The sequence below is a fragment of the Camelina sativa genome, chromosome 18 (assembly GCF_000633955.1).
Source record: "Camelina sativa cultivar DH55 chromosome 18, Cs, whole genome shotgun sequence".
NCBI lineage: Eukaryota > Viridiplantae > Streptophyta > Magnoliopsida > Brassicales > Brassicaceae > Camelina > Camelina sativa.
Genome location: NC_025702.1, coordinates 911,807 through 921,804, shown reverse-complemented (window position 1 = coordinate 921,804; position 9,998 = coordinate 911,807). Strand labels below are relative to the sequence as shown.

At 38.4% G+C, this 9,998-nt stretch overlaps 2 protein-coding genes across 2 annotated transcripts in view; both read left to right on the top strand.

The window, feature by feature from the left end:
- Positions 1–6,189, top strand: part of LOC104760197 (regulator of nonsense transcripts 1 homolog) — an 8,332-nt gene extending 2,143 nt beyond the window's left edge. Inside the window, exons 4-29 of the mRNA XM_010483084.2 lie at positions 47–97; positions 194–286; positions 355–450; positions 563–613; positions 697–815; positions 917–1,025; positions 1,189–1,311; positions 1,391–1,462; positions 1,619–1,690; positions 1,788–1,854; positions 2,020–2,162; positions 2,234–2,305; positions 2,378–2,506; positions 2,740–2,895; positions 3,027–3,140; positions 3,228–3,326; positions 3,400–3,477; positions 3,614–3,748; positions 3,935–4,009; positions 4,092–4,200; positions 4,282–4,625; positions 4,740–4,787; positions 4,882–4,953; positions 5,109–5,240; positions 5,327–5,443; positions 5,609–6,189. Coding sequence (XP_010481386.1) covers positions 47–97; positions 194–286; positions 355–450; positions 563–613; positions 697–815; positions 917–1,025; positions 1,189–1,311; positions 1,391–1,462; positions 1,619–1,690; positions 1,788–1,854; positions 2,020–2,162; positions 2,234–2,305; positions 2,378–2,506; positions 2,740–2,895; positions 3,027–3,140; positions 3,228–3,326; positions 3,400–3,477; positions 3,614–3,748; positions 3,935–4,009; positions 4,092–4,200; positions 4,282–4,625; positions 4,740–4,787; positions 4,882–4,953; positions 5,109–5,240; positions 5,327–5,443; positions 5,609–5,737 — 2,805 coding nt within the window. The 3' untranslated portion in view covers positions 5,738–6,189. The remainder of the gene's footprint in view (positions 1–46; positions 98–193; positions 287–354; positions 451–562; positions 614–696; positions 816–916; positions 1,026–1,188; positions 1,312–1,390; positions 1,463–1,618; positions 1,691–1,787; positions 1,855–2,019; positions 2,163–2,233; positions 2,306–2,377; positions 2,507–2,739; positions 2,896–3,026; positions 3,141–3,227; positions 3,327–3,399; positions 3,478–3,613; positions 3,749–3,934; positions 4,010–4,091; positions 4,201–4,281; positions 4,626–4,739; positions 4,788–4,881; positions 4,954–5,108; positions 5,241–5,326; positions 5,444–5,608) is intronic.
- The window catches only part of LOC104763029, a 13,417-nt gene continuing 11,067 nt past the window's right edge, over positions 7,649–9,998 (top strand). Inside the window, exons 1-4 of the mRNA XM_019239942.1 lie at positions 7,649–7,795; positions 7,993–8,942; positions 9,180–9,295; positions 9,518–9,726. Coding sequence (XP_019095487.1) covers positions 8,176–8,942; positions 9,180–9,295; positions 9,518–9,726 — 1,092 coding nt within the window. The 5' untranslated portion in view covers positions 7,649–7,795; positions 7,993–8,175. The remainder of the gene's footprint in view (positions 7,796–7,992; positions 8,943–9,179; positions 9,296–9,517; positions 9,727–9,998) is intronic.

Below are 9,998 nucleotides of genomic sequence, written 5' to 3'. Positions count from 1 at the left end.
AGTCTTAGTATTATTCTTTACACTTATCCTTTCTGGTGGTTTGCAGTATCAAAATGTGTTTGCACCTCTAATCAAGCTTGAAGCAGACTATGACAAGGTGTGTATTTAGTAATTCATAGTTTTTTTGGGGATTATTTTTCATGTCCCATTTCTACTTGTTATGTTGGGGCTTATCATCTTGATTCTGCTGTAGATGATGAAAGAGTCTCAAAGCAAGGAAAACCTCACAGTTCGGTGGGATATTGGTCTTAACAAGAAGCGTGTTGCATACTTCGTCTTCCCGAAGGTGGTTAAAATCTAGTGGTCGCTATTGAGATTTATTAGAACATTTCCCGATTTGAACTTTTGATGCAGGAGGAAAATGAATTACGATTGGTTCCGGGTGATGAACTACGTCTGCGCTACTCAGGAGATGCTGCTCATTCAGCCTGGCAATCAGTTGGACATGTGGTATACTTCTTTCTCGGTTTTGTTAGGTTTACATAATATTTGTTCTGTTAGTAGGGTGGACCCTGTAATTGATATAGTGTTTAGGTCCTTAACGATTTTAAAAATCCTCCAGATCAAGCTAACGGCACAAGAGGAGGTTGCTCTTGAACTCCGAGCTAATCAGGTTAGTTTAATTCCATTGTTAGTTAGCTTTGCTCTTGACATCAACATGTAGAGATATGTTCAAGCTTACATACTCGTCTGCAGGGAGTTCCTATTGACGTGAACCATGGATTCAGTGTTGATTTTGTTTGGAAAAGTACAAGCTTTGATCGAATGCAGGGAGCAATGAAGAACTTTGCGGTAGATGAAACAAGTGTGAGTGGGTAAGTTAGTCAACGGAAAGCCTTTCTCCTTCTTGGTGCGTGTCCCTTTGTCACTTCATGCTAATTTAACCACTAAATCACTCTGTTTGTATTCTTTGAAGTTATATTTACCATCAGTTGCTCGGACATGAAGTTGAGGCGCAGATGGTTCGTAACACACTACCTAGACGTTTTGGGGTACCTGGTCTTCCAGAACTGAATGCATCTCAGGTAATCAATTGCTTTCAAGTTCACAAAGAATGTTTCTCGTAATTGTCGTCTTGAAACTTTCAGAATCGTTTTGGATCCCATTTGCTTTGGTAACAAAATGAGTAATTAATATCTGTTATCTATAAAACGGATTTATAACAGGTTCTATCGTATCATTGAGCAGGTTAATGCGGCAAAAAGTGTCCTTCAGAAGCCCATCAGCTTGATCCAAGGTCCACCTGGCACGGGTAAAACTGTGACTTCTGCAGCAATTGTGTATCACATGGCAAAACAGGGCCAGGGACAGGTAAAGCTGATTTTTATCGCCCTCCTTCAGATGCTTTTTGTAAGTTGACTACCAGATATTTATTATTACTGCGTGACAGGTTCTCGTTTGTGCCCCAAGTAATGTTGCTGTAGACCAACTAGCTGGAAAAATTAGTGCTACTGGTTTAAAGGTAAACTCTTGAACCTCCGCGGTCCAGTTTTTCTATAAAAGGTTCTCGGAAGACGGTTGATACTCCTATTTATTTATTCTTTTGAAGGTTCCCGCCATCAAATTTTATTTAAGAGTATACTGCTTCTTTTGAATCTTTCTACTACTCTGATGTCAGGTTGTTCGCCTTTGTGCAAAATCAAGGGAAGCTGTAAGTTCTCCTGTAGAGCATTTAACCCTTCACTACCAGGTTAGTAAACTTGGGGACACGCTGTAACGCTCTGATTCATTCTGTCCCTCTTATCTTCTTTTCTTTGAAGATAATTCATATAAGTGGTTGCTTTTAGGTACGACATTTGGACACATCTGAGAAGAGCGAGCTGCATAAGCTACAGCAGTTGAAAGATGAACAAGGTCCCGCATTTTCAACTTGTTGACATCTTCGAATTTTCATTTACATTTCTATTGCCAGTTTCTTGTAATTGATCTGATGAAATTTCTTGTTGTGCTTGCACCCTGTGACAATTGAAGTGATCATAGCTTTTATACTATTTGCTTTTTGTATTTTATTATCACTAGGTGAGCTGTCGAGCAGTGATGAAAAGAAATACAAAAACTTGAAAAGAGCAACAGAACGTGAGATAACCCAGAGTGCTGATGTCATATGCTGCACGTGTGTTGGTGCTGCGGATCTTCGGTTGTCAAACGTTAGATTTAAACAGGTTAGCAATATTTACTTACTATTGAGCATCTTTAATTGTATGGAAACTGATACGCCGTTCCTTTCTGATAGGTACTTATTGATGAGTCTACTCAAGCAACAGAACCTGAGTGCCTTATTCCTTTGGTCCTTGGAGTAAAACAGGTATTAGGGTTCCAGTGAACTGACTTGTTATCATTATCTGCTATTGGTTGCTAACAGAAGTTTCTGGTCTAGGTTGTTCTTGTTGGTGATCATTGTCAGCTTGGCCCCGTCATTATGTGCAAGAAAGCAGCTCGTGCTGGCTTGGCACAGTCTCTCTTTGAACGACTTGTGCTTCTTGGTATCAAACCAATCAGATTGCAGGTACTATATCAAACACTCAGCTCTAACGTAGCAGATTTCACCACTTAAAATGGAATTTTATTTGATAATATTCTCATTTTATTTATAAAAAAAACTATTTACAATTTTCTGATAATTATTTTCTCGTTCTTGTGATGCTTCACAGTGAATAAGGAAGATACTATCTTATATTTCCCTTTCACTGTGTGTACGACTCCTCACTTAATATTTTCATATCATATTCTTCATTTCAGGTTCAATATCGTATGCATCCAGCTTTGTCCGAGTTCCCATCTAACAGCTTCTATGAAGGAACTCTACAGAATGGAGTCACAATTATTGAGAGGCAAACAACAGGGATTGATTTCCCATGGCCTATGCCTAACCGGCCCATGTTTTTCTATGTTCAGGTATCAAATCACAGTGGAATAGTTTTGAACGATTTATGGTAAATCAGATCCATTGGCCTGGCACCCAACTTCAGGAACTCATTTTAAACAAGCCTAATATTAGTCTTCACTTCTCGTCTTTTAATTTGTAGCTGGGACAAGAGGAGATCAGTGCTAGTGGAACATCGTATCTTAATAGAACTGAGGCTGCTAATGTGGAGAAACTTGTGACTGCTTTCTTAAAGAGTGGAGTTGTCCCCAGTCAGGTGAGTGTACTGAGATCCTTAACTAATTTCTAGTATAATTTCTTTCGGTATCTGTTGACGTTATCAAATTATGCTCATGTTTATCAGATTGGTGTGATAACTCCATATGAGGGACAAAGGGCATACATTGTTAATTACATGGCAAGAAATGGTTCTCTCCGACAGCAACTTTACAAGGAAATTGAGGTAGTATTATCAAGGTCTGTTAACAAGGTTTATTTGATCCTATCATTTATTTAACCGTCTCTCGAATCTACAGGTTGCCAGTGTTGATTCTTTTCAAGGAAGGGAAAAAGATTACATCATATTGTCCTGTGTGAGAAGTAACGAGCATCAGGTGTGTATTGTACTTTTCCTTTTATAATACTCTACAGTTCGTACTTTGTTTAATGATTTTCCTGTTTCATGTGGTACATTACTTATAAAAAACATTGTTGGAAATGACATGTAACTACTGGTTATATGGTTTTCAGGGCATTGGATTCCTTAATGATCCACGGAGGCTCAACGTTGCACTTACGCGTGCTCGTTATGGAATAGTTATTCTCGGAAACCCGAAGGTTCTTAGTAAACAGCCTCTGTGGAATGGATTGTTGACACATTACAAGGTATGTAGGGGGAATGAGTTATTTTACTCTGTGGAATGGATAGTTGTCTTCACCATTTGTTGCCACTCAACTGTTACAATCTGTTCTTGTGAACTTTTGGGATGTTTCCTTTCGAGTCCAGAATTGATTAGAGAAATATGACTGTATGATACTATATTGAGTACTTTGTTTTCCTTTAATTGGCAGGAACACGAGTGTTTGGTCGAAGGACCTCTTAATAATTTAAAGCAGAGCATGGTACAGTTTCAGAAACCAAGAAAGGTACCAAATGAACCTCTATGTCGGTCAATCTAGATTACAGTGACATGCAATATGAACTTTAATCCTCTTTCGTCCTTGTTAGATTTACAATGATCGGAGGCTAATTTATGGTGGTGGCGCTGGCATGATGGGAAATGATAATTTTGGTTCGGGTAATCCTAATGCTGACAGAAGAGGCAGTCGAGGAAGGGGTAAATGTTCAGTATTCCTTTTGTGTCTTGTGTTGTTTAAATGTGCTTTAGGCATTCATATTGAAATCTTCTATCTATCAGCTGGTGGTTCCTATCTTCCTTCTGGCCCACCTAATGGTGCTAGACCTGGACTACACCCAGCTGGCTACCCGATGCCTAGGGTTCCACTTTCACCCTTTCCCGGTGGTCCTCCTTCTCAGCCATACGCTATTCCAACTCGTGGACCTGTGGGTGTTGTTCCTCATGCTCCTCAACCTGGAAATCATGGTTTTGGAGCTGGTCGTGGGACTTCAGTTGGAGGCCATCTTCCGCACCAACAAGCTACCCAACATAATGTTGGAACTATTGGCCCTAATCTAAACTTCCCGCTTGATAGTCCAAATAGCCAGCCTTCACCTGTTGGTCCGCTATCCCAACCTGGATATGTAAATACTGCCTGGATCTCTTTCAAAGTTTATTACTTTCATCTAATTTTTGATGCATTAGACCTCGGTTTTTTTGTTTTATTCTGGATCATGACGTGCTAGTTACCTCTCCAGGGTAGCCAAGCATTCAGGGATGGATTTTCTATGGGTGGCATATCACAGGTTGTCTTCTTATATAATGTTATTTTGTGATTCAGTCGCAGTGTATTATACCTATTTTTCTGTAATCTAATCTCCTTATTACCAATACCATCAGGATTTCTTGAGTGATGATGTTAAGAGCCAGGGATCTCATGGTCCTTACGACATGGCTGACTTTTCTACACAGGTGCAGTGTCTCTTCGTAGCCATTTGAAATTTCATACTTTGGATATGATAATGGGATAAGCATATTTTCTCTTTTTTAGTGTCGTTCCTAGGATCACTACCTTTTTTCGCGATGGCTGTATTTCTAAACTTCTGGACCATAATTGTTTTTGGTAGGCCTCACAAGGTGGATATGCTGTTGATTACGCCACACAAGGAGCACATGGGGCGTTTCCTGGAAACTTCATGAACCAGAATTCTCAAGGTGGCTATTCTCGTTTCAGCGGAAATAATGATTTCATGTCTCAGGTTTGTTTCACGTTACCTTTCTTTCTAAGACAGTTTTTTTTAATATTCTTACACCCTTATCTGAGCCGTGTTTTTTGCATATGCAGGAGTACATGGCACATGGAGGTCAAGGTCTTTTCACCCAAGCTGGCTTTATCGACACATCCCAGGATGATGGACAACAAAATCCTTTTGGTGTGAACAATCCTAATCTCCAGTCTCAGGTTTGTCCTTCTGATGTGAACAATCCTAAAACTTGATTCTTTGTTTGCGTCTACGTATACAATTAGCAAACATTTGAGGATTTACTTGTCTTCGCTTTCTTTATCTATATTTACACATTTCTGGTTAAAAGATGCTAACGACTCTTGTCTAAAACTCCGGCTCAGGGTCTCCCAAATTCGCTTTACTCGCAGCCTTTCTCACACTACAACACACAGCCACTAAACCTTTCAGGCCCACAGCAATCTCAACCTAACCAGACGTCACAAAACCCAAAACATCCTTACAATGGCTGAGGGTGAGAAAGACAAAACTTCGATGCAACGGGTTTATAAACTCTTTTGCAAATACACCGGCTTGGTTCCATGCTGTCACGGGTCCAAAACAAACATCTGGTGACTTCCGGTTGCTTGCAAGGTATTATGTGCCTTTTTGGCTCGCCTAAACACAGCAACAGGTAAATGGTTATGCAGAGAAACAGGTACCTAAGTAGTAAGCCTGGGGGAAAAAGTATTTGGTCCGTAAATCCTTTGGGCTTGTATGTTTTTGGTTTTTGTTTTTACCGTGTATTATTAAAATACGCTCAGATGCTCTATTATTGTAGTCAGATATCTGAAGCCTACCCATAGTTAAACCTGGTGGTGGTGTTTGGTGATATTGATATGATTACAAGCTTTTTGCTTTACATATGGTTTTTGAATATTTTATTGTCGGTTTGTCTGAAATTATTGATTCGGTATATGTGCAAGTTTTTGTTCGGGATCCGTCCATGGCTTTATGAAGTTGTCCCATTTTGGATTTCAAAGTTTCTCGTTAACACTGATGAAAACTTTAATACGGTCTAGGTTTAGATTAAGATTCGAATTTATATCCTCGAATATATCCTCAAGTTTAAAGTTAATATATCCGAGGTTGGTCTGGTATGATTTGTTTTTTTTTGGCTTTGGTCAAGGTTGTTTGGATAAAGAAAATAGCCGACATGGTTTTTTTTCCTTTTTGGTTTGATGAAAATGGATTGGGCTAATAGTCACGAAAACGTTAGATTTTGTTTGGACGGACTATTCGTGTGTTAGATGGGGTTCTTCGTGATCTTGAACACATGTCATGACGAACATGCGACGGTGATGAATTAGACTCATTGTTGGGTCCACAAGTGTAAACGTTTTCCCGAACGACACGAAACGCTCTTTTGTATTTCTGGTTTAACCTCAAACAGACAAGAAACCCTCGAGGCTTTTAGCTTTGGCTTTTAATTCAAATACAAAACATACAGAGAGACACAAAAATGGAAGAGACTCTCTCTCTCACGGACTGGAATATAGTTTTTCTTTGAAGTGAAAAAAAATAAAAAATATCCCGAAATGTGTAGATAGATGCCGTGAACTTTAGACGTGCTTACTCGATTCAGGGATATAGTTGGCCCTTTTAAATCAATCTCTTAAATTTTCCCCTAAATATTGGCTTTTGTCACGCCTCATATTTCCTCTTTTTAAACTACTGAAACATGCCAAAAAAGGAAAATAATTTGGAATTTAATCATATACAGTAGCTCAATATTTTGTTCTTAATCTTATCTAACAATTTATTCGAGTATATATAAGGATTGATATGAATCGATGGAGTAAACCGTCGTCTCTAATATTTTAAACCAAATTGGATTTTTTTTTTCTGTCAACAACTAAATTAGAGATATACATATATTTTTTTGTCAACAACTAAATTAGATATTTTTTGGACTCAATTCTTTAATTTTGGTTTTCCTACGATATTATTATCTTTGACCCGCCTCAAGTATTTTAAGTCTCAAGATATTATAGTACGGACAAAAGAAATTTTGTAACGGTTGCATCACACACACCTGCAGACTCAGAAGGGGTAGTCTCGTGATTTGTGGGAATAAAAAAAAACAAAGGGCATTTTGATTAACTCAAGTCATTAAATTTATACTAATTTCAATCCTATCAAAGCAAAACAATATATTTTTTCTACTGAATTATGTGATTCTATATAGATTACACACATTAATCAAATTTACTTAATGTGAAATTAATAATTTACATAAACAAGATTTGAAATTTTGAATGAAAAAAGAAAGTAAAAAAATTATTTATTTTTTTGGATGCAGAGGACAGCTGTACATTAGATTTAAAGCGTAGCTTCAACTCCATAACAGTCCTCTCTCTTCTCTCTCTCTCTTTTTCATACGCTGAAGGAAAAGAAAAAAAAAAAAAAAAAAAAAAGGGAAAGCGAAGTAAAACAGAAAAAGACCATCTCTGACTCTCACTTCTCCTTAAGATCCCTAAAGCTTCATACTGATTTTTTTCCTTCGTTTTCTCGCTCGATTTCTCAATCAGGTTTAGCATTTCTCCCACTCTCTTCTCTTTGCCTTCTTCGTTTCTCTGTATGTTGATGGATGACGTATCTCTGAACTCTCTTCGCGTCGCGTTGTTGCGTACTCATTGTTTTTTCCGCCTTTTTAGGTTTTTTCTTCTTTTTTTTTTTTTTCTTTTTTGAAAAATTTCTTATTCGATTGTTTGCTTTACTGTTGCAGAAGAAGAATCTGTTCAGATTTTGTGGAAGTAGTTGGTGAATTCAAAGATTAGTTTCCTTTTTTTTTGTGGAATCGCTACGGAATTGAACTCAAGCGAGACTGAGAATTGCGACTTCTTAGATGTCGTCAGTGTTGTTTTGTTTCTCTGGGACAGTGTGCGACTGATTTTGGATTTCGTTGGTGATGCTTGGATTCGTGTTCTTGTTTTTCTTTTTGGTGTCCACGCCATGTTTCAGCTTATCACAGTATGTGGTGGACACTGAATTTGAGAGCCCTTTGAGATTGTTTTCAGATGTAGATTCTGGGAATTCTAGTGCTCCCAGTAACGTGACTTGTCAGGACCTGGATGGTGTTGGCTCGTTGAATACCACTTGTACAGTGAACTCGAATTTGCGTTTCGATTCTGATCTTTATGTATATGGAACGGGCAATCTGAACATACTTGCCCATGTCTTAGTTGATTGCCCCATTTATGGATGTATGATCACCTTCAATGTTTCTGGAAATATTCATGTGGGTCAATCAGCAAGAATCGTTGCCGGTTCTGTGGTTTTCTCTGCTGTCAATTTAACAATGGATACCAATTCTTCTATCTACACGACAGCATTGGCTGGACCACCACCTTCTCAGACTAGTGGAACACCATATGGTACTGATGGTGCGGGTGGAGGCCATGGTGGGAGAGGTGCTTCGTGTCTCAAGAGCAATAAAACAACCTATTGGGGTGGTGACGTTTATGCTTGGTCGTCTTTGCATGAACCGTGGAGCTATGGGAGCGAGGGAGGTGTTAAGTCCACTACGGAATTCGGAGGCAAAGGTGGAGGTCGTGTCAAACTCCTATTGAATGACACAATACATATGAATGGATCTGTTTCAGCAGATGGTGGTGATGGTGGACAGGAAGGGGGTGGAGGATCTGGAGGAAGTATCTTTATTCATTCAGTAAAGCTGTAAGTTCATGCTTCCCATTTGAGTCCTATCTCAATCACTTGCAAATTTTGGGTATACTTTAAATTTGATATCTGTTTAGTGCTGCAACGTGGCAGTAACAAAATTTCTGGATATACTTTGAAATTGATCGTACCATCAGATTTTGTCATAGGAATATGGTATATCAAGGGCTTTGGATGGTCACTCGTTAATTTTGTTTCAGTTCAATCTTTCTCATGTATCATTTGAATTTGCAGGAAGGGTTACGGTAAATTATCTGCATCGGGTGGGAGGGGATGGGGTGGAGGTGGTGGAGGAAGGATCTCCCTTGACTGTTACAGCATACAAGAAGATATCAAAGTTCTTGTGCATGGTTTGTATTTCGTTTGCTACCTTTCAGCGCTTATGCAAGTTTTCTGTTTTTATCATTGCTTTCAAGTAGTTTTTATAACCATCTGGAATATATTTCCCCTTTCCTCATTATGGGTAAACTTGATGTCCTCTCTTGTTTCCTGTGGATATAGTTTTTTATATTAGGCTGTGTTGAACATCAGCAGTTAATCCATACAAAATTATCTGGTTCTATTCACTGCAGGTGGCGCAAGTATTGGGTGCCCCAAAAATGCTGGAGCTGCTGGAACATATTTCAATGCAGAATTAGTTAGTTTAAGGGTTGGAAACGAAAACATGACTACAGAGACAGAAACTCCGTTGCTCGATTTTCCTACAAGACCTCTGTGGTCAAACATCTATGTAGATAATAATGCAAAAGTTTTGGTCCCGCTGCTATGGACAAGAATGCAGGTCAGTTAATTTCCAAAATTTCTATTATCTTTTCTTTTGATATAGTCCTGAGTTTCTTCTTCCCTGATTCTTTTGTGATCCATGTAAACCTTTTTTAGTCTACGGTATATAGTTTATACCATAAAATGAATGCTTTCTCTATATATATTTTTTTACTAGTGACCTAGCAATTTCACACTTCTTGATCTTATTAAAGGATGCTTAAATAGAAGCTCTTACGTCTCTCTTTTTTAAATACTTTTGATGGTGGTACTACCCTTAAATGGTTTTTA